This window comes from Micromesistius poutassou (genome assembly GCF_964030765.1).
Source record: "Micromesistius poutassou genome assembly, chromosome: 2".
In the NCBI taxonomy this organism is placed as follows: domain Eukaryota; kingdom Metazoa; phylum Chordata; class Actinopteri; order Gadiformes; family Gadidae; genus Micromesistius; species Micromesistius poutassou.
Genome location: NC_140272.1, coordinates 21,128,871 through 21,153,609, shown reverse-complemented (window position 1 = coordinate 21,153,609; position 24,739 = coordinate 21,128,871). Strand labels below are relative to the sequence as shown.

The window sequence follows — 24,739 nt, the reverse complement described above, 5'->3', positions numbered from 1 at the left end:
GACCCCTGTGTGTTGCAGGGGTCGTGGGGTCAGATTCTAGGCTGGGTCATGGAGTTTGCAGCCTTTACAACGAGTCACTGGCCCCCAGCCCGGCCGGTGGCCCCAGATGGCTCTGAGGACAGATGTAAAGGGTGCAGTTTGGGCCGGATCATAAAAATGAATAACTAACTCAAATGTTTGAAATGCAGACAGACTCTGATGGGCTGAATTGACTGCCTAATATCAGTCAGTGGCTTGTGGGTGAAACCTTTGTATTGGGAATTTACAATTGCAAATATACAGTATTTAAGGTCTTCATAGGACCAAAGCAAATGTGAAAGAAAACGGCCAATATAAAATACATATATAAAAAATATGTGAAAATCTGAATGTCAAAAGCTCTCAGGGACTAAGTTACACACACACACACACACACACACACACACACACACACACACACACAGGGCTGTGTTGGAGCTATCTGATTAAAGGCATTGAACGCAGGCCTGGGGAGATCACAGTCAGAGCTCAGCTCCCAGTGCTTGTTTAGCTGTGATAACTGGGATAATTCCTGCTAATCACATCCAGTCATTACTGATATCCCCTGCCCCCCCCACCGGTTTAAGACAACAACGGAAGCTCCTCTACACGTTGGGGGACTCCTCCACACCGCTCCCGTCTCAGCAGGGGCCGACAGCGAGAGGCAGCTGCAGGCGGAGCTGAATGAGGAGGATTGTCTCTTCTAATCAGCGGTAAGTGAGTGGGTGAGGAAAAGGACAAAAATAAGGGGGAGATGGGTGGGGGGGGTAGGGATATCTCTTCAATTTGCACAGTTCTCTCAAAGTGTACAAAGTGTGGTTGGTTTGCAGAGTGGGACTGTACCAGAGTCCATTGCGACACGCCACCTAGGTGGCTTATAGTGGTCTCCTGCAAACACACGGACCAGGGTGGTGGCAGTGAAAGCCGCTTTGTTGCACGGTTTGCAGATAATGATACTTGGTTCTGGTGCTGCATGTTACCCTGAGTGTGTGTGGTGACTGCTGGTTTAACCTGTGAACATTGAGCAATCAATGTGCAACAGGTGTGCAGCCTCAGCCAGCCCCAGAGCCCAATCAGTCTGACTCAGGCCAGGTAAGGCTGTAGCCACCATCCACACTCTCCACAGGGACACATCCTTACTGCTGTTCTTACTCTTTACAGAAGGGCTTTTACACAAATGGTGTCACAAAGGGTCAGAGCAAGCAAGGTTTTAAGTTAAGTTAAAGGAGAATGGTTAAGTCCTGCAATCAACCATGTGTGTATAGAGCCTAGTCAGCTCCAGCACGGAGGTCAGGGAAGAGGGGGTGGAGAGGATTAGGTGATGGACATGGAGCAGAGTGGAGAGGGTTAGGTGATGGACATGGAGCAGAGTGGAGAGGGTTAGGTGATGGAGCAGTGGGCAGAGGGTTAGGTGATGGACACACAAACCTAATTATCAACCCATGGATTATGAGGCAGCAGCCTTTGTTAAAGAGATGCTGAAATCAAGCTGTGAAACAGCAAACCAGCAAAACAGCAAACCAGAGAGACATCCGAAAGACAGGAAGGACTAACAAACATTTTCTCAGAAAGAGTTTTAAAGAGTGACCCTCTGCATATGTTCCCTCAGTTCCCATCAACTCACTGGCAGGTTTTTATAATGATTGTTTTTTTCTTGAAATGTTATCAATAAAAACACGCTCATAATAACTTCCAATAGCACGTAAGAAATACTGCTCATTAATGATTCGTAAAAACGTCCCTTTTCATTGGCTGAAAGCCCTCTGCACGTCCTTGGCAGAAGATATTGATGGAGGGAGCTCCACTGAACCAGATGATTCTCTTCTTTTCAAGGGAGACATTTCACATTGCCAGTAATGCTGCACAATCTTTGGCAAGGGGTATGGGGGGGGGGCATAACCCTACATCACTCCTCTCCATTTCTATTCAATATACAATCAACTGATGGTGTCACGGGGGAGGGGAGGCGGTGACTCTGTCTCCACAAGTGTCATTCGGTGGCCATGAGAGCACTTCCACTAAATGGCTCTTTGCCAAAAAGCCCCTCATCGCTGGCCAGTTCAATGCACTGTGCAGGAGCATTACGTGTAGAACCAAGGAGAACGAGAGCGCCCCCCCCCCCTCCCACTGGGCACCACGGATGGACAATCATTAGGCTTATGTTTTTTTTTTGCTTTTCTTCTAATTTCATCAAAATGACAGTGGGCGTCAAAGGGAATACAAACGGCAGCATCCGTGTCAGCGGAACAAGAAAATGATCTGAAATCAGAGCGAGGGGGACGTGTGGAGGTTGAATGAAGTGTTCCAAGGACTGTGATGAAGGGCAGCTGTGGAGCTATGCCCATACAGACAGACGGGCGGCTGCGCACAGTGTAAAGTTGGGGGATAAGGGGATGTGTGAGGGTGGGGATAAAAGGGGGGGGGGGGGGGGCTGGGGAGTAGTCTCTGTATTAAGAGTGTGTGTGGGAAGGAGGAGGGGGGCTGGGGAGTGTCTGTATTAAAAGGGTGTGTGTGTGGGGGGGGAGGAGGGGAGCTGGAGGGTGTCTGTATAAGAGTGTGTGTGGAGAGTAGGAGGAGGGGGGCTGGAGAGTGTCTGTATTAAGAGTGTGTGTGGGGAGGAGGAGGGGGGCTGGGGCCTCTCACCCTGACACTCTTTGTCTCCGAGCCATCTGCTGGGTGTTTCATAATGGTCTGTGAGGCCGTGTGTGTGTGAAGAAGTGGAGTGAATGTGTATGTGTGCGAATGCGTTGGTGCGTATGTGCATGTGTGCGCGTGTGTGTGTGTATGTGTGTGTGCGCGTGTGGGTATGCGTGTGTGTGTGTGTGTGTGTGTGTGTGTGTGCATGTAGCGAGGGGGGAAGGCATTCGGTCATCTTACGGCCATGCCTGTCTGTACCTCAGCTGGGCCAATCCAGAACCACAACCCGTGTGTGTGTGCATGTGTGTGTATGTGTGCGTGTGTGTGTTCGGCTAACTCGTGGAAATTTTTGGATGAGGTTGTGGCTGTGGGTGTGATATCACACACATACACACACTCAGTATGTAAAGCACTTTGGCTGTCTTGAAAAGTGCTACATCAATTAAATTAATTATTATTATTTTTGGGTTACTAAACTGGAATGGAGGGATTGAGATGCAATTATGTCTTGGGAGAAAGGTTGCAGATGTATGTGCCGGGGTCATATTGTGAAGGTTCATATGCCTTTACAATAAGCACATCGGTGTCCTTTGCATTCATTTTACTGGATAACAACGATTGGGAAAACAGTTTCATGATGCTTATTATATATCCTCAGCATTGAGTCTTCTACAGCTTCTTTATTTCATGAAATTGAATGCAAGATTTGTTATTTTTATACCCCAGCCATTAAAACCATGTGTCGGCCATAGAAAATGCAAATCAACACAGTGCAAACAGTCCGTCTCATTTTACTAATTGGCATTCTCGCCATGGGGTCCAGGCCTGTGTCAAAAGTGTGTTTGTGAGTTATATTGACCCGGTGAGCAGATGGGTTCTCCAAACTGCTCTGGCCCAGGCCTTGCACACAAACACACACATAAGGTTGAGCGAATAAAAGTGGGAGGGTGTGTGTGTGCATGTGTGTGTCAGGGACCATCTGATTCTTCCCACAACTGGTGCACTCATCACTGCATTTTACATCTGAATGTAACAAATGGAGTGCAATCAGACTGTGGAGTTAATTATGGAGATGGCGCATGACTGGAGATATTTCATATGTTAATTGGGTCCTTCTGGATATAACAAGGACATCAAGTTCACTGCTCAAGATTTGGCCAATTTGTGAATATATTTTCAAATACAGCTACATAATAGGACACATAACGTTTTATTTTGGAAATTAAAGATTTGATATTTACCCAAAAACGTTATCTTGCATGTGGCAATAATGCAGTAGTTACTTTAACTCAATACTTTAAACTAAATAAACTATTGAGTGTTCTCTCTCAGTGAGGACAGACAGGTGTGCCATAGACTAAAGGCTGGGGGGTACCCTGATTGAAAAGGGGGAAGCTGCCATTACCTCCTTTTGTTTTTGATACAGTTTAGAGCGGCTGGACGGCCTGGCCATCACAGCAGATACAATTACAGTGATTGAGGAGCTGTCCATTTTAGTTTTGTCTCTGCGCTTTGTTACGCCGTTAAAGAGAACTGCAGAAAGAAATGTGAACTCAGACAGGATGGCAGAGAGAAGTTGAAGGAGATTGTAGGCTTCATAGTGACTTGTGTTGGTGAATAACAGGGGATGATGCAGAAGACACCATGCCACTGGCAGGGGGTCAGATAGAACCGCAGCAAGCTGGGCCCTGCACTAGCCTGGCCTGTTTCTTATGGATCTCTGCAGGAACGGTGGGGGAAAGCCCAAGAATTGTAGGAGCAGCAACAGCTGTTAAATGAGAGGGCACGGTTTAGGGCTTCCTAATCCTCCACGGCGTATGTGACAACCCAAAGACAGACGAGAAGAACCCCCCGCCCATTCCCCAAACCTCCACTGCAGTTGAACAGCTTGTAGACTGAAGGCTGTCTGCGTTTGATGGATGAGACTGTATTCTTTCACCCGGTTGCATTACTTTCACTGGCACAAGCCTGCAACAGCGATGATTCTGTTCACCAGAAGAATGTGTAATAAAGTACAGAAGGAAATTTAATGTACATATTAATACGCCGACTTTTGGTACCCCATTTCAAACGGCGGTTAGACTTTAGTTTTTAACAAAGACATGAATTAATTTGTGTTCATTATCTCTCTATTACAAGCTCCACTAAAGGATTTTTATCTACCTCTTGTAAAGCTAGAGTGGGAATATTATTGAAATGGCTGACGATAGGGTTAGGATTATTGTCCGTTGGTATAGGAGAAAGGAAAATACAGTAATCCGTTTCCAACAAATAACAGACCCAGCCGACCAAGAAGTGCAAAAGTAATGAATTTTAATTCAAATAAAAACCATGCAACAGGTTCCCGTCATCCTGACTCGATTCACACCCTTTTTAAAACATAGAAGCCGTATGCTTAGCGTTCTGTGGGGTTTGCTGTAGCAGGGATTTCACACATGGTGACAACAAACACAGGTCAGCCATGATCAAATAAACAGCAAAAAACTAAAATCCCCAGTAAACAGAAACGTCCCCCCACTACAGACACTGGCGCCCAGACGGCGGAGTTATCATCCTGGGAGGAAAAAACATTATGTCACACATGGACGTGTTTGACGAACACATGGGGAATCCTTGGTGTGTGTGGTTAGCAACCTCAACGGCCACAAGAACCGGATTTTAATAATAACCCATCAGCATCACAAAGCGCTATGAAGCATATGGCACACACAGAGGACAGAGCATGAGTGATGAGCTACGAGTGGCCTGATCATACGTATGCTGCTGGACTAAACACAGTGCCCCCCACCCCCCCCCCCCCCACAATGTACCGCACATGCGCTCATTCAAATAGGTCCCCGCTAATTCACATCATTGGGATATCAAAAAGTTGAGGACAAACAACACATACATTCAAAGAAAATAAGGAAAGTGCCTGGGGACCCTTTGCACAATAAAAACGGATCTCTACCCCAAAACAATCATCCAGACCACAAGGCGGAACAGCAAGACCACCGCTTTCCAATCCTCAGCAGAAATTGTAAAGTAGAGAGGAACAGACAGCATTGTCCACTTCCAGCGCACCGTCCATATGCATGAACTTGTTTTTTTTTTTAAAATATTATCTGGAAGTGGAACAAAAAAATTATGGAAAGAAACCCTTCATTCTTGGACTGTGCTGCATGCACCTTTAAGAGGTAAGCGGTGACACGCTGAAGGTCAGGACCGTGGATGGGGGCGGTAAACGGGGCTGGGGGAGGTCCGGTCGATGGGGGAGGTCCGGTCAACGGGACTGGGCGAAGGCCAGTCAACGGGAGAGGGCCAGTCGACAGGGGAGGGCCGGTCGACGGGGCCGGGGGAGGGCCGGTCAAGGGGGGAGGGCCGGTCAACGGGGCCGGGGGAGGGCCGGTCGATGACCCTGCCTCCTCCAGCAGCTGCTGTGTGTGTGCGTTCCACATCCGTGGACAGGAGGAAGGGAAGTGGGAGGGGTTGAAGTCAAGTGGGCGGGGTCTTGGAGAGCCAATAGTCTTGGAGAATACAAGGAGTCAGTCTAAACAACATTGTTTTTAGTTTTTTTTTTTTTAAATAGTTATCTTCATAATGTGTTTGTGATTTTAAATAATAGTCTGCATAATGTGTGTATGATTTTTATAAGTAGTCTGCATCATGTGTTCAGGTTAAATAGTGGAGTGCTTTTAATAGATAGATCATGTTTTTAAATAATACTCATATGCATAATGTGTGTGCATGTGGGACCCTTGCAGCACCTGTATTCCTGTGTGTGTATGCCTGGGTTTATGTGCATGTTTTCGTCTGCGCTGGTGTGTGAATGTGTGTGTGCGTCATTTTGGATCAGCAGTGGGGAGCCTCAGTTGTTGTACATCTGGCCCTCAGGGGGCTGGGGCAGCTTCATGTTCTCTTTGCACATCATCAGGTTCCTCAGCTCCTGTAGCACCTTGCGGATGTTGTAGGAGTGCTGCCACTTGGCCAGCACTGGCACAGCCTTGGTGTCCACCTGCAGGGAACGGAATGGCAAATGGTAAATGGACTGCAATTATACAGTGCTTTTCTAACCAGTGGCCACTCTAGCGTTTTATTGCCTATGATTCACCCATTCATACACACATTCACCCATTCATGGACACATTTAAAACACACTGACGGCGGTGTCAACCATGCAAGGCAACAACCAGCTCGCCGGGAGCAGTCAGGGTGAGGTGTCTTGCTCAGGGACTCTTCGACAGAGGAGCCGGGGATCGAACTAGTAACCTTACGGTTAGCAGCCAACCTGATCTACCTCCTGAGCCACATGCCTCCATGGTCAAGGAATGCAGGGTTAGGATTAGACCATCGGCCATAAATTCTGTATGAACAAAAGTAGACTATTTAGCAAATGCAATCCTAAACCTTTAGCTGCATGCCTGTATGGATATATGTGTTTGGCCATATACAGGCATACATGTATGTGCATCTATGTTCAGTACATTAGCAGTCTATATGTTTTTGTGTGTTACACATGCATTTTTCGCCTAGTTATTTGTGCGTAACCAATTTCCAATTTCCAAATCCGACATTCTCCCATTCTCCTATCACCCAAAACGTGCGTGCATGACTTACCACACCGTTGGTGTGCACTCCACTCAAGTTGATCTTAGTCACAAAGCGGACCACAGGAGGGATCTCGGGGTACTTTGGTCCACATTCAACCTTCAAACTGTAGATCCGGTTCTCATAGATGGTCTGCAAAGAAACAAAGGACAGTTTGCATTACAAGTCCAGTGCACCGTCAAATGCAATTGCCATCAATGCCGTCAAACACAGCTGCAATTCAGGTTTCCAACCCTTCAACCAAACATGGACAAACAAACATGGCTGATTATGCTATGGACAGAATCATTAATTTTAGATAGAGCATTTTGGTAGAGTAGTGTTGTCAAAAATATCGATATTTCGATAAATATCAATGTTGAATATTTGCAACTGTTTCAATATGCAGAATCGATACCCAAATACCTCTCGGACAGCGAGTTACAGACACACAGTGCTACAACATAGCCCTGCCTCCTGTCACTCACTCGTTGTCTCTGGCAGTGCACTACTCTCAATGCTCTGTGACGGTGTTAGCTTAAAGTTAGCCAACATTCATGTCAGGTGCAGCACCTCCGTGACTAGATTTGGTAGAGAAAGAAAACAGCAGGAGTGCTGTTTGGAAGTACTTTGGCTTTGAGGGAAATGACCAAGGAAAATCAATAGACACATGTAAACCCATTCACATGTGAGGCTACACTGTTTGAGAGAGTTTGTCTGTTACCATGTCTCGGTAAGGTCCACTAGAATAGCTTCTGTACATAGCTGCACTGTACCCTTTCGCTATTCAGCATTTGGACAGGCAGCCTTCTCTGTTAGAGCTGTCACACAATGGAACACAATTCCAGACAACATAAAAAACTCTGACTTGATTGGTGCCTTTAAAACTAATATAAAAAACACTTAAAACTCTCACAACAATGCACCCACTAACTTGTTAGTAACCAACATTATTTTTTTTCAGTCACTTTCACCTTCCCATGGGGCTGAGGTGTGTGTGTGTGTGTGTGTGTGTGTGTGTGTGTGTGTGTGTGTGTGTGTGTGTGTGTGTGTGTGTGTGTGTGTGTGTGTGTGTGTGTGTGTGTGCGCCTATGAGGGCTACTTCATGTGTGATCTATTGCTATATGTTACATGTCCTTGAATAATGTTTGATGGTTGATGTTTGACATGTTGCATATGTTTGATGTTTTTATCTGTGCTGTATTTATTTGTGCCTGGGGACTGCAGATGCAAATTAGCCTAAGGCTAACTCTGATGCAATGCATCAAATGTTTACATTTATGTTTTTAATTGCACATGGTCCCTTTCAAATCAAATCAAATCAAACAGAGACACATTTAGGGAAGCATCTGAAGGAAATGTTGACATCTTCAAAGAATTTGATATGTTGGTGAAAGCTCCTCTTTTAACATCACTGAAGCATTGTCCGGGTAAAGATGTTCTAAGGCATTTAAAGAAATCATGTGAGCCAACACTAGAAAGATTAATTTCTCAACTTTTAGTCCATCATAGCCATTATTAGCTAAACAAAACACGATTCCAACCCAAAGCAAAATAATAAGTATGCAAAAGTTTTGTGTTTCAGAACTGTGCACATGCACAGCAACAGCAATCTTTTTCATGTTATTTGACCTACACAATTACACAAATCATTATATGAAAGCTGAGCCTCCACTGATTCCAACAGTCCAAACCATATCACTCTGACTAAAACAATTTTGCCACTAACATTGTGCTTACAATCAATGACTAAGAGAAGGTTTCTGAGGAAATAGATAAATTGCCTTCAATAAGAATACGTCCTTCATCGCCATCTGGTGGCCATATGATGTGATGCTATTGTTTGGCTTGGTGTCATTCCGTTATATTTGCCCTGAACTTTAAATAGACCTTTCAAGTGTCAAAATTGTGCAATAGTTTCTCAGGATAACTACCTGTTTGTGTCTCATAGTATTACAGGGCTACCAACTGATAATGCACAAGGTGGAAATAAATCTAAAATATTAAATTTATTTCAGGTAATCTCCACTAGTCCTGTCCTAGCGTTATTCACATTTACCAATTAGTATCCACATAGAATATTTCAGTGACCAAGGTCAAATATTATAGCCCTTGCCGTTGTGGAGATACTCATTTTTAAATTTATTTTTTACTTTGGGTATGCTATTTATTGAAAAAACAACACTGAAAATAGGCTTTGAAAAGAAGAGGTTAATAAACATCTATAATTGTATGCCCTTAATGTAAGGTATAGTATCAAAGTTAGAAAATCCAGTATCGTGACAAGACTAGTAAACCTTTTCATTTATACTCACAAAAGAAGGTTTCATATTGTAGTATGAAAGTATGAATACAGGCAGAAACGTTTACTTCATCATGTATCATCACAGATGTGATTTATGTGCGGACTCTGCAGGCTCATTCTGAGTGGAGCGCCACTATGTCTACTGATGCTGGGGGCCACTACTCAGCATTGTACTATTACTATACAGCTCTAGTACCAGTACATTACAGCTCTAGTACCAGTACACATTACAGCTCTAGTACCAGTACACATTACAGCTCCAGTACACATTACAACTCTAGTACCAGTACACATTACAGCTCTAGTACCAATACACATTACAACTTAGGCCTGGGTGATATGTCTGAAAGACATATCTCGATATAACATGATCATATTGATCGATATCGATTACTATTGATAATTCTAATGACCTTAAAAGACTAGGAATTACCATGCTGGATTTAAACACTTCTGTTTAACACTTAATATGACCTTCCACTGTTCTTCATTGATAAATAATCCAATGTCGATACAACAATGAAAAACAATGAAAAATATTGTAAATAAGTATGGAACCGTGTTTGCGTAACAAACCCAGCTACTAAATTCGGTGGTCCAGTCTCTTTGATATATATTGAACATGTTTTATATTGATATTGATCAAAAGTCTATCACAATACGAAAATGTATTGATTTATTGCCCAGGCCTATTACAGCTCTAGTACCAGTACACATTACAGCTCCAGTACACATTACAGCTCTAGTACCAATACACATTACAGCTCCAGTACCGATAAAAGCTCTAGTACCAATACACATTACAGCTTCAGTACACATTACAGCTCCAGTACTAGTTCACATTACAGCTCCATTACACATTACAGCTCTAGTACCAGTACACATTACAGCTCTAGTACCAGTACACATTACAGCTCTAGTACCGGTACACATTACAGCTCTAGTACCAGTACACATTACAGCTCCAGTACACGTTACAGCTCTAGTACCAGTACACATTACAGCTCCAGTACCAGTACACATTACAGCTCTAGTACCAGTACACATTACAGCTCTAGTACCAGTACACATTACAGCTCTAGTACCAGTACACATTACAGCTCCAGTACCAGTACACATTACAGCTCTAGTACCAGTACACATTACAGCTCCAGTACCAGTACACATTACAGCTCTAGTACCAGTACACATTACAGCTCCAGTACACATTACAGCTCCAATACCGATAACAGCTCTAGTACCGGTACACATTACAGCTCCAGTACCAGTACACATTACAGCTCTAGTACCAGTACACATTACAGCTCCAGTACACATTACAGCTCTAGTACCAGTACACATTACAGCTCTAGTACCGATTACAGCTCTAGTACCAGTACACATTACAGCTCTAGTACCAGTACACATTACAGCTTCAGTACCGATTACAGCTCTAGTACCAGTACACATTTCAGCTCTAGTACCAGTACACATTACAGCTCCAGTACACATTACAGCTCTAGTACCAGTACACATTACAGCTCTAGTACCAGTACACATTACAGCTCTAGTACCAGTACACATTACAGCTCCAGTACTAGTACACATTACAGCTCCAGTACCGATTACAGCTCTAGTACCGGTACACATTACAGCGCCAGTACTAGTACACATTACAGCTCTAGTACCAGTACACATTACAGCTCCAGTACACATTACAGCTCTAGTACCGGTACACATTACAGCTCCAGTACCAGTACACATTACAGCTCCAGTACACATTACAGCTCTAGTACACATTACAGCTCCAGTACACATTACAGATCCAGTACTAGTACACATTACAGCTCTAGTACCAGTACACATTACAGCTCCAGTACACATTACAGCTCTAGTACCAGTACACATTACAGCTCCAGTACACATTACAGATCCAGTACTAGTACACATTACAGCTCTAGTACCAGTACACATTACAGCTCCAGTACACATTACAGCTCCAGTACACATTACAGATCCAGTACTAGTACACATTACAGCTCTAGTACCAGTACACATTACAGCTCCAGTACACATTACAGCTCTAGTACCAGTTCACATTACAGCTCCAGTACACATTACAGCTCCAGTACCAGTACACATTACAGCTCTAGTACCAGTACACATTACAGCTCTAGTACCAGTACACATTACAGCTCTAGTACCAGTACACATTACAGCTCTAGTACACATTACAACTCTAGTACCAGTACACATTACAGCTCTAGTACCAGTACACATTACAGCTCTAGTACCAGTACACATTACAGCTCCAGTACTAGTACACATTACAGCTCCAGTACACATTACAGATCCAGTACTAGTACACATTACAGCTCTAGTACCAGTACACATTACAGCTCCAGTACTAGTACACATTACAGCTCCAGTACTAGTACACATTACAGCTCCAGTACTAGTCCACATTACAGCTCTAGTACCAGTACACATTACAGCTCTAGTACCAGTACACATTACAGCTCTAGTACCAGTACACATTACAGCTCCAGTACCGATAACAGCTCTAGTACCAGTACACATTACAGCTCTAGTACCAGTACACATTACAGCTTCAGTACACATTACAGCTCCAGTACCAGTTCACATTACAGCTCTAGTACCAGTACACATTACAGCTTCAGTACACATTACAGCTCCAGTACCAGTTCGCATTACAGCTCTAGTACCAGTACACATTACAGCTCTAGTACCAGTACACATTACAGCTCTAGTACCAGTACACATTACAGCTCTAGTACCAGTACACATTACAGCTCAGCAAATGCAGATTTCCATATGCCAGGAATTTCATTATTTATCAATGTGAGGTTAAAAATATAAGTGAGAGTTCCTGCTATAAAATCTGCTGCAATCTTCAAAAAGTATGGCTCGACAAGATCAGGTCCTGGATGTTTTCCAGGATTTAAAGCTTTTAGGGCTTTATGAACTTCCTGTTTAGTGAATGGCGTAAAATTAAAAAGGCCTGCAGAAACTGGAACATCAGTACAGGGCTTTACAGTTGCAGAGCAAGTGTTATCAAACAGAGAGCCAGACAAAATAAAGTGTTCATTAAAACAATCCCAACAACTCCATTGTATCACTATCACTTTTTAGGCTGTGATAGCAATAGGATAGGATAGGTACTAGGATAGCTAATTATTTATCGTGTTTTTCACCTTTGGTTGGTAGTTTGGTAGCCAGCGTGCTACCAGCGTGGTTGGTTTGGACAGGGGCCTCTGAATATGTGTTTTCCTTGGATTTTGGCACAAGGGATTATAACATCTGATCCTGTGTATTAATGAAATACTGAAGCTAGCTTAGGCTAGTGACTGCTGTGAATACGGCAGCTGGCAGCTAGGGAAAGACCTTGTGACAGCACGGAAAGACGGCTGACAGGAGGAAATAGACCCCGCCGGGGCCGCAATGGGTTAGCAGCCCATTGTGGCAGTAGCCCAGGCTTTATTAAGCTATGGGTTACACCCTACCAAGCTACTAAACTATATAATGGAAAAATACCCCTAGAGTCAGTGAGAGCAGGGGCGGAAGATGACTCACCTGTGATGGACATGGTTAATGACCCTGGAACGAATTCGACTATGTAAGGAAAGCATGTCGGTGGAAGCCATTAGTTCAAATTTAACTGAGAAGAAGCTGCAGGTGTGTGTGTGTGGCTGGCAGAAGGTTACTACTATGAAGGGCCTAAGAATCCATCAATGTAGAATGAAGTGCTTGGTAGAGGGAACACAGGGAACCCGCATTGATAGCTACTTCTTAAGAAGTGTATTGAGTCAGTCGGTTGAAGTCCAGCGACAGGAAGTAACCCACAGTTCGCAGGACATCAGCACCCCTGATGTTGTGGAGGTAGAGTCAAGCACTGAGGCAGAAAGGGAGGCCGGCCATAGGCCTGGGGTCAGGTGGCCAGGCGCAGCAGAAGGTAGGACTTGGGAAGATGTTAATAGCGATCTGGTTAGCATTCTGGGACGGCTTAAAGGGACGGCTGAAAGCAAATTAGAGAAAATGGGGGACATTATCTACAGCTACGGTGAAGAAAGATTTGGGATTGTTGAGAAAAGGACGAAACGGCAACATGAGGTAGTCAAGTCTAGGCGCCAGCAAGAGATAGATAGACTCATCCAGGAGAGGAGGCAGCTTAAGAAGCAGTGGAGAAAAGCTACAGATGACGAGAAGGAAGGTATTGATTGTCTACAGGCAAATGTGAGGGAACGATAGGCAGTGCTAAGAAGAGCAGAAAATATTAGGAAAAATAGGAAGAAGAAATCGCGAGCTAGAGTAGCATTTTATAAAGATCCATTTACATTTGTTAAGTCATTATTTGATAGGCAGAAGAGTGGTAGTCTCATGGAACCTAAGCAGAAGCTTGAGGAGTACTTGGAGGGAGTGCATAAAGATGGGGAGAGGTTCAGAGAGATGGTGCTTCCCGCAGATATCCCACCTATTGGTGAATTACGTAGTCTGTGTGACGATAGCCCACCAAGGTGGAAAGAGGTACAAGAAGTAATAAAACGTGCAAAGGCCTCTTCAGCACCGGGACCCAATGGAGTGCCCCACCGATTATATAAGAGCACGCCAGATGTTTTAAGATTCCTATGGAAGCTAATGAGAATAGTTTGGAAAAAGCAGAGTATTCCCAAGGCGTGGTGTAGGGCTGGGGGAATATTTATTCCCAAAGAGAGGGACTCAGTTGAGATTAATCAGTTTAGACCAATTAGTCTACTGAATGTTGAAGGGAAGGTCTTCTTCAGTGTTGTGGCTCGGAGATTAACAAGTTATCTTGAAAAGAATAGACTAATTGATACCACGGTTCAGAAAGCTGGAATCCCTGGTTTCTCCGGATGCTTAGAGCATACCAGTATGATTTGGCACCAAATTCAGTTAGCGAAGCGCGAGAGGAGAGACCTGCATGTTGTATTTTTGGATTTGGCAAAAGCCTTCGGGTCAGTACCACATAGTCTGTTATGGGAGGCCTTTGATTACTTTAGAATCCCAGGTAGCATTAAAAGCCTAGTTAAAGCTTATTTTCTGGATATTCAACTTTGTTTTAATACGGCAGAGTACACCACAGGGTGGCAACAGCTCGAGATAGGAATTATGGCAGGATGTACAATCTCCCCACTCGCCTTCACAATGGCGATGGAGGTCATTATCAGGGCCTCTAAGTGGGTAGTGGGTGGGGAGAAGTTGCAGGGAGGGCCACGCCTCCCCCCAATTAGGGCTTCTATGGACGACATGACAACCATGACATCAACCGCTCCGTGCACCAGCAGTTTGCTGGATAAGTTAAATAGCAATCTGCAATGGGCTAGAATGAAGGTGAAGCCAAGTAAGTCTAGGAGTCTCTCAATCGTTAAAGGGAAGGTAGTAGATAAGAAGTTTGCTATAAATGAAGAGGTGATGCCTACAGTTTTGGAGAAGCCAGTGAAGAGTCTGGGAAGGTGGTATGATGCAAGCCTTAGTGATAAGGCACAGGTTGAAGGATTGAGACAGGAAACTAGACAAGGTATTGCAAAGATAGACAAGTCAGGGCTGCCAGGTAAGCTTAAGTTGTGGTGTCTGCAGTTTGGTCTATTGCCCCGGCTAATGTGGCCATTGACAGTGTATGAAGTTCCTCTGTCAAAGGTAGAAAGGATGGAAAAAATGATCAACTCTTTTGTCAGAAAGTGGCTCGGAGTCCCACACTGCCTAAGCAGAGCAGCCTTGTATGGGAAGGGCATTGTAGAGTTGCCCATATCTAATCTGACAGACTGGAAATTACTCTTACTCAGTCCAAGGACCCAGTGGTGAGGAGGGTTGCACCCACAGTTAAAGCAGGGAGGAAATGGAAACCAAAACAAGCGGTCCAGCAAGCTCAATCGGCACTTAGGCATAGGGATATTATGGGCCATGTCAGCATGGGCAGGGGGGCTTAGGGAGGGACGTAGGTAAACCCTCATGGGGTAAGGCTTCTGCAGGAGAAAGGAGGAAAATGGTAGTGGAGGAAATACATAGACAGGAGGAGACTAAGATGTACTAAGGCAGTGTCGCAGGCTAAACAAGGGCAGTGGGTGAATTGGGAGGGAGTGGAGAAGAAGAAGATAAAGTGGAGAGATCTATGGAGCATGGAGGCTAGCAGGATCAGAATTATGATAGGTGCCACTTATGATGTTCTCCCATCTCCCCAGAACTTAAATCAGTGGTTTGGTGAGGATGAGACATGCACACTATGTTCCTGTGTGTGCAGCCTCCGCCATATCCTATCAGGGTGCAAGGTAAGTCTCTCCCAGGGGCGCTATATGTGGCGTCATAGTCAGGTATTGAAATGTTTGGCAGAGGCTGTTGATGTTAAACAGAGAGAAGCTAATTCAGCAGCTGCTAGTAAAGAGGGTAGGCAAATTAACTTTGTGCGTCAGGGGGAAAAGGCTAGACCATTTAGAGGCAGGCATAGAGTCGGGCAGCTAAGTAATGGAGGAGCCTGGGAATTGAAGGCGGACCTTATTCAGCAGGTTGTTGTGCCTCCACACATCGTTAGCACTCGGCTAAGACCAGATATGCTATTGTGGTCAGACTCAGAGAAGATTGTTTATTTTATTGAGCTTACAGTTCCTTGGGAAGACAGAGTTGAAGTAGCCAATGAGCTTAAGAAAGCGAAACATGCTGAGATGGCTGGAGAGGCAGCACAGCGAGGCTGGACTACGCGACTAAGGCCTATTGAAGTCGGTGCGCAGGGGTTCATGGCTAGATCTGCTATTAGCTTGCTGACTGAACTGGGTATTTGTGGACGAAGTCTGAGGCAGGCGGTTAGTAACATGTCCGTGGCAGCAGAACGAGCAAGTGAATGGCTGTGGATAAGGAGAAAACATACTTCCTGGGGTTACCAAGCTAAGGTAAGCCAGATGTGCTAACATGTGCTATTGTGCTAACGTGTTTGTTTGGTCAGGGTTAGCGGTAGGGCTAGGGGTACGATGCAGGAAAGAGAGTGTTTAGATGCATTAAATGTGGCAATGTGGTGGCAGCATTGAGGGGGGTGAATCCAGGACGCTGGTTTCATTGTTATGCCTTCAGGAGGTGTCGTGGGCCTAACTTAACGAAACATCTGTGAAAGAGGGTGCCCACTTGATAACCCCAATGATATTCTGCTTACTGCATACTGCTGTATTTACTGCTGTTAGTTGGGCTAGTTGTCTTGATTTTTTCACCTTTGGTTGGTAGCTTAGTAGCCAGTGTGCTTATAAGTTTGGTTTGGTCATGGGGGGCATTGTCACTACCTGGAGCTCGCACTTAAACTGAGCCTGGGTCTGTTGAAGGTAGCATTGCTGTTTTTAGGCTGTGATAGCAATAGGATAGGATAGGTACTAGGATAGATAATTATTTATCGTGTTTTTCACCTTTGGTTGGTAGTTTGGTAGCCAGCGTGCTTGTAAGGTTGGTTTGGACAGGGGCCTCTGAATATGTGTTTTCCTTGGATTTTGGCACAAGATTATAACATCTGATTATAACATCTGATCCTGTGTATTAATGAAAAACTAACAGCAACAGAATCCTTCATAATAAAAGCTGGTAAAACATTAGAATATTTGCTCACAGAAAGTGATTTTATAGCTTTCCAGAATTTCCTCAGGTCATTAAGGGTTTCGGTAGTGACAGACAGATAGTAATCTGACTTAGCTTGCTTAATAAAAGAGGAGCATCTATTTCTAAGTTTTCTAAAAACAAGCCAATCTGAGGAAACTCCAGTTTTCCTTGCCTTAGCCCAAGCCGAGTTACGTTGGTGAATAATGTCTGCTAGCTCAGGGGAAAACCATGGATTATGACGATTCTTTATTCTAAATCTCTTGAAAGGAGCATGTCTATTTCTGATTTGGGTAAAACCATCATTAAAAAATGTCCAGGCTGACTCCACATCAGGGATTAGCTCAATTCTACTCCAGTTAAAATTAAACAAATCATGAAAAAAACCTTGCTCATTAAATTGTTTGAGATTTCTCTTACAAATGACACGTGAATTGCCATTCAGCATGAATACATGCTCAGTAACTAAATGGGTGGAGGGATTGATGCTACAGTCAAGGTAGTTTCATCTTAATCCTGGATAAATACAAAGGAAGCTGGTCAGATCGGCAGCTAAGTGTGACACATCGGCACCAAGCATGGACCCCAGAGGCAAGAGTCTACCAATTGTAATCCAATGAGCAATCAATCAACCACCCACCCTTGAACCAATGACAGAGTCTCATAATATGAGGTCAATATTAGGCACTGACTGAAGTAGGGCTGGGCGATAAAACGATAACGATATGTATTGCGATAGACACGTAATCAATATCAATAGAAAATGCGTTCGATAGAAGGTTTTGATAATTTTTTTCCTCGTTGGAAGTTAACGGAGCAAAGAGTCTAGCTCCGCTTTGAACCAGAGGTTGCGAAGCAAGGTTGGTTGCATGAACAAAGGCACGCGTCCTCTGATACCTGTGGAGAGCAACGTATGGAGCGACACGCCAATGGCCAATCATGTAACAGTATCATGTTTGGCTGCACCATCTCGTCTCGCGTGTGTTTCGTAACAGAAACAGCGCGATGTGAGAAACAAAAGATGAGTACCGCAACGAGTGAGGAAATTGTAAATAATATATATGAAGATAGTTCTTCTCAGATCTCAGGCGCCACGGTCAGCATTATTCTGTTTAATGTAGGCATTTTCGTTATAACATGGATAGCAAGCATAACAACAAAATCGCTAATAGGCGCTAATCGCTAGTTAGCGAACATGCTAACGAGCGATCTTTACAACATGGATGATGGTTCATGACAGAACTGGACATATTTCAATGTCCCAACAACAATGACATCCATATGTTCCATGTTCTAGGGACTGGAGGTTGAAGATAAGCTTTAATCCACCTACCAAGTAATGCAATAGTGATCTCATGATCTCATCTCTTATGTTTACATTTAACACTGCAAATGTTTTTAGAACACTTTTTTGTAGCACATGTTTTTGAGCACTTTATAATTGATAATTGTTAAGTTTTCATTGTGATGTTCATTTTCATTCAGACTTATGTTTATATTTATTTGAGTTTTCCATGGTTGTGTTGACATTCCTTTCCTTATTCCATTCCTATTTTTTCTCCTGGTCCTTTAAAAATTGTTTTTATCAATAATTATCAATATCGACCGATATGAAACACTTATATTGTGATACAGTTTTCAGCCATATCGCCCAGCCCTAGGCTGAAGCACAGACAACGATCAGCATTTCATAAATAATGTTTGTTACATTGTTTGTAACATGGCTCTCACCCTGGAGGGCCCCAGGATCATCCCGTTCCAGTAGGTGAGTGTCATGTCGTCGTCATCCTCCAGACCCCAGCTCACTGTGCCGTCCCCGCCTCCCTTCTGGCCCTCCTCCAGCTCCTCCATCAGCCGGAAGTTGCGGGGAACTTTAACACCTTCACAACAAACACAATGAACAGGGCTGATGAACAAATTAACAATAAGAATCATTATTTCAATTAGAAATAATGATTCTAGATCTTTTACATCCTTTACTTGTGCATTCATAAATCAGCAGTGATTATGTATGAATCAGCAGTGATGTATGAATCGGCAGTGATGATGTATGAATCAGCAGAGTGATGGATGAATGAATTGGCAGTGATGATGTATGAATCAACAGAGTGATGATGTATGAATCAGCAGTGATAATGTATGAATCGGTAGAGTGATAATCTTTTGGCAGAGCTTCAAGTCTTCGAGTCGCTTTAGGTCTTGTTCTGAATTTAATAAAGTGTGTGGTAATGGATGGCGCAACCTCCTAGGTTTTGTTCAATGCTGGAAGTTATAGTGCAGCTTTATTGAGGCGCCGTTGTGAGTGCCCTATTTGGAAACACGACCCACTTAAGTTTCAATGAAGATACACTGCCTTGATCATAAAACAAAAGCGTTTGTAGATGGTCCAAAGTTTTAATGAAATTGCACCGCAGCACTAGCGCAATTCCAGAGCATGCGAAAAAATGCACTATTCTGGAAAAGAAAAGTAGTCTTAATCTGAGAATATTACCCAATTAGAAGCCTGATATTATTAGTAGGTGTTTCATATAGGAGAAGGAGCGTGAAGAGTTAGTTTGTGAGGAAAGGTGTCGAGGCAGTGGCATTAAAATAGCGTAACCCCCCTTTGCCATAAAAACATTTTACAACTTATTAAAAGTAAGGGAATCTGCTCAAATGAATGAACACCTATAGATGGTACGTGGCAAAGGACATTTTCACGCCTAATAAAGGGGTGCAACCAAATTTGTTAGGGTACCACCAAATGAAGTCTTGAGCCCTGTTAATGTGCAGAGTGGTAATGTAGGAAACAGTGTGGTAATATGTAGCGCCGACTGAAAATGATGCTAAAGCTGATTCATCTGACTTGATTTATTTAGCCTGATGTTTTGTAGTTTTCAAAGCAATTTTATTTGTGATTGTATTTCATTATATATATATCTACAAAAGGCAAAATGTTATAGAATTTTATGCTTGTTGTGAATTATTAATAAGGCTGACTAAATGTTTTTTCAAACTATCTCAGCAAGCTAAAAAATTGTCATCAAGAAATCCATTTGGTTAGTAGTACACTTTTGGCACAAGATTAGACTACCTTGGAGACAAAGGACTACGTTATAGAATGCTCACACACACACACACACACACACACACACACACACACACACACACACACACACACACACACACACACACGACTGCTTGATGAAACGAAGGGGGCAAAGAGATGAATCACTTAATTTGATATTTGTAATTGGCATGTAATCAACAGAAGTATTCCTAAATAGTCAACAGTAAAATGTTGTCTTATTCCATGCTAACTAAGTCATTTCTAATCCGTCTTTATACAACGTTTAGAATCATGACATTTTTGTCAGGAGTGGTATCCATAGAAAAAGACCAATGTTACACCACACAAGACATTTACCTGACTTACTATGCATTTCAGGTAGTGAATAACCTCAGAAAAGAGTAGATAATGGGAACTATATAAAACGAAGAAAATACAAATAATGCCTGCAGTTGACTCGATATGGGTTCGACCATATTACAATTATTTAACATCTAACTTAATTGAGGTTAGAAAAGTAACTAAATCAGTCAAATTGAGGTTAAAGATTGATTTTAATAACAAGCACGAGACCTTTTATCTGTCCGAAGGGCTGCTATTCTCATCTTTTCTCTGAACCCTATTCCCCCTTTCGACCAACAGGACGGCTGTGGATGATTCGAGTCCACTGCTGCACTGCTGCTCCCAGGCTAGCTATGGTCCTTATATTGCTTCTTTAAAACAAATGTTTGTTATAGTCTGTGCAATACCACGGCGGGTCTCTTGGACCGCATTTTAACGACAGCATATATTACCTCTTATTTAGGCTTGGCATTAGTAATGCTGATAATAATAATACAAATGGAGGCAAGCTCACCTGAACCGGCGGCAGCCGCCATCTTTGTCATTGATTAGCGGCTGGAGTGCGCACGTCGCAACGAGTACACGGGAGCGCGCACGTCGCCCAGAGTACACGGGCGCGCTAGCTCCACTCAAGTGACCACAGTGAAGCGTTGTCGTCATTACTGTGCGTTCACACCAAAAGACACAGTTTTCGCCTGTTCTATCTATCTATCTATCTATCTATCTATCTATCTAGATAGATAGATCGATGAGGTTATTTTTTCCCATCACACCCACGTTACCCACAGGGAGTGAACGCTGATTGGCTGTCTCACGCGAATGCCGCGGAAAAGTTGAAATATTTCAACTTCCGCGAATTTGTCGCACTGCAAATCCACGTGAACGCGCTCGCCGTTGACGTGGAAAAATGTTGCGCCGTCAATCAAATCTTGTCGCAGGTTTCGGCGACCAAAAAATTCGCCCGATACACGTCTCTACGTTCACTTTGCATTGAAACGTGTCGCGGGGCGAATTTTGTCGCGGAGTGTTTTGCCCGCCAACGGTCATTCATGCCACTTCAGTCTCATCAACCATGGCCAAGATAACCACCATTGCGTGTCTGTACCTGTTGTGGAAGAGGGAGAGACGTCGGAATGCGAATGCAAGCATGTGCTATGAGGACAGCATTCTGATGTGTAGAAAATGCTTTTCAGAGAGAGAGAATCACTTTCTGACCACAATGTGTTTCTGAGCTTTTTTGTCGTTTTGTCTTGTGTTCAAACCGATCGTGCTTCACTTCCAGACATTGTTATAAGGTATAAACAATCCTTGGCAAGCTTCGTAACACGTTTCCATCAAAAAGGAGCGAAATATAAATGTATATATATATATGTATATATATATGTATATATATATGTATAGTATATATATATACAGTATATATATATATACATATTTAGCGAAAGCGACAGAACACTATAAATAACAATCTTTATGCGAGGAAGGGATCTTTATGGTGGATTTCATGATTTGTTTGAATGAATCAGTTCGCGTCGGTCAGTTCGCCAAGAAGAGTCGTTCATTTGTTTGTTCGTTTGTTCGCATTTCCGGTAGCGGTGAATCATGATTCTCAGTCACTGAGTCGGTCAGACTCGGCTCCTCCCTCGTTCTCGTTCAAACGAATCGCGAATGCACATTCTCAACCAAGTCGGTCAGACTCAGCTCCTCCCTCATTAACTTAGTTAATGTTGTGTTGATTGATGACCGTTTGCACCATTGCATGATCATGATTCTCAAACGAATCATGAATCAGCTACTCTGCTGTTGGCCTTGATGGGGAGATAATTTTTTGCTGCCACAAAATATAGTTTAATCCAATTTTCCTTCGACATTCCTTCGAGCTCCCCTACCGAGCCCATTTCAGCACAGTGTCAGTGGACAGCTACAAGCCTACGACGTCGTAAGAGCAGTGTACACGCGTTCATGTTAAGGAGTTTCGGGAAACGCTCGCAAAAAAGTTACGATGCATCGTAAGATCCATCGTGAAAAGGATCATACGAGCATGGATTCATTGTTATCGGGAAATGGGGCCCTGGACTCTGACAGCCAGAAAAGTCTGGAAGAGCTCCAGAAGTGGCGCACAGCAGAGACAAAGGTTTGTTTACAAATAATGTTTACAACTCCAATGTTTACTGTTTACAATTGTTTACAACCCAATAAGATATCAGATATGCAAGGGATAATCACCGAGAGGCAGGGCAATAAACTGTTTGATATGCCTGGCTAATGCACGGCTTACCGGTAACCTTCCACGAGCCGGGCATATCAAACTGTTTATTGCCCTGCCTTGAGGTGATTATCTCGTTTATTCTACTTCTTGCTTGCCAACATCATAAAACAATTCAAATACTTTAATAATTCTGCTTTTTCTTATTCATATTGCATGCTTAATAAATGTATACTCTGTTTGAGTTCATCTCCCTCAAAAAGTAGTCCCCTTTAGAACTACGGTGAATAACGTTAGCAAATTTTTCGGAAGTGGAATCATGAATATTAGGGTTACGGTTATGGTTATGGTTAGGGTGAGGGTTACGGTTACGGTTAGGGTGAGGGTTACGGTTATGGTTAGGAGTCAGCGTGTGAGTTTGCCTGTCCAATCCTAGCGCTTGAGGCTATTGAGGTTATTTATGCCATTGTGCACTATTTGGAAGTGAAAAGCATTGATTTTGAGCACAATTTACGTGTTAGGGTCAAAAACACATTGTTGGTCAAAAAGTGCTTCTCTCGCTCTGAAAAGCATTTTGCACGCATAAAAACTGGAAAAGTTGATAACTCAGTCCCTTTCAATGAAAACGTGTAACTAAGCTTAAATAGGGTTATTTATGCCATTGCGCACTATTTGGAAGTGAAGAGCATTGGTTTTGAGCACAATTCATGTGTTAGGGTCAAAAACACTTTGTTGGTCAAAAAGTGCTTCTCTCGCTCTGAAAAGTATTTTGCACGCATAAAAACTGGAAAAGTTGATATCTCAGTCCCTTTCAATGCAAACGTGTAACTAAGCTTAAATAGGGTTATTTATGCCATTGCGCACTATTTGGAAGTGAAGAGCATTGGTTTTGAGCACAATTTACGTGTTAGGGTCAAAAACACATTGTTGGTCAAAAAGTGCTTCTCTCGCTCTGAAAAGCATTTTGCACGCATAAAAACTGGAAAAGTTGATAACTCAGTCCCTTTCAATGAAAACGTGTAACTAAGCTTAAATAGGGTTATTTATGCCATTGCGCACTATTTGGAAGTGAAGAGCATTGGTTTTGAGCACAATTCATGTGTTAGGGTCAAAAACACTTTGTTGGTCAAAAAGTGCTTCTCTCGCTCTGAAAAGTATTTTGCACGCATAAAAACTGGAAAAGTTGATATCTCAGTCCCTTTCAATGCAAACATGTAACTAAGCTTAAATAGGGTTATTTATGCCATTGCGCACTATTTGGAAGTGAAGAGCATTGGTTTTGAGCACAATTTACGTGTTAGGGTCAAAAACACATTGTTGGTCAAAAAGTGCTTCTCTCGCTCTGAAAAGCATTTTGCACGCATAAAAACTGGAAAAGTTGATAACTCAGTCCCTTTCAATGAAAACGTGTAACTAAGCTTAAATAGGGTTATTTATGCCATTACGCACTATTTGGAAGTGAAGAGCATTGGTTTTGAGCACAATTCATGTGTTAGGGTCAAAAACACATTGTTGGTCAAAAAGTGCTTCTCTCGTCTGAAAAGCATTTTGCACGCATAAAAACTGGAAAAGTTGATAAATCAGTCCCTTTCAATGCAAACCTGTAACTAAGCTTAAATAGGGTTATTTATGCCATTGCGCACCATTTGGAAGTGAAGAGCATTGGTTTTGAGCACAATTCACATGTCAGGGTCAAAAACACATTGTTGGTCAAAAAGTGCTTCTCTCGCTGTGAAAAGAATTTTGCATGCATAAAAACTCGAAAAGTTGATAACTCTGTCCCTTTCAATGCAAACGTGTAACTAAGCTTAAATAGGGTTATTTATGCCATGGCGCACTATTTGGAAGTGAAGAGCATTGGTTTTGAGCACAATTTACGTGTTAGGGTAAAAAACACATTGTTGGTCAAAAAGTGCTTCTCTCGCTCTGAAAAGCATTTGGCACGCATAAAAACTGGAAAAGTTGATAACTCAGTCCCTTTCAATGCAAACGTGTAACTAAGCTTAAATAGGGTTATTTATGCCATTGCGCA

General features: G+C 43.1%; 1 protein-coding gene across 1 annotated transcript; it reads right to left on the bottom strand.

Annotated features, from left to right (window-relative positions):
- Positions 1 to 5,478: 5,478 nt before the first annotated feature.
- On the bottom strand, positions 5,479 to 21,049 carry ube2v1 (ubiquitin-conjugating enzyme E2 variant 1). The gene is made up of 4 exons (XM_084464084.1): positions 21,016 to 21,049; positions 18,842 to 18,990; positions 7,252 to 7,374; positions 5,479 to 6,649 (listed from the first exon to the last, which is right to left on the bottom strand). The coding sequence occupies exons 1-4, from the start codon at positions 21,044 to 21,046 to the stop codon at positions 6,503 to 6,505; spliced, it is 450 nt and encodes a 149-aa protein (XP_084320210.1). The 5' UTR covers positions 21,047 to 21,049; the 3' UTR covers positions 5,479 to 6,502.
- Positions 21,050 to 24,739: the final 3,690 nt, after the last annotated feature.

Bases quoted from the DNA above. Each gene is read 5' to 3' on its own strand.
- ube2v1 (XM_084464084.1), bottom strand. From the start codon at position 21,046: ATGACAAAGATGGCGGCTGCCGCCGGTTCAG. The intron at 7,375-18,841 runs GTGAGAGCCATG...GTTTCTTTGCAG, and splicing joins TGATCCTGGGGCCCTCCAGG to ACCATCTATGAGAACCGGAT. The intron at 6,650-7,251 runs GTAAGTCATGCA...CGTTCCCTGCAG, and splicing joins GAGTGCACACCAACGGTGTG to GTGGACACCAAGGCTGTGCC.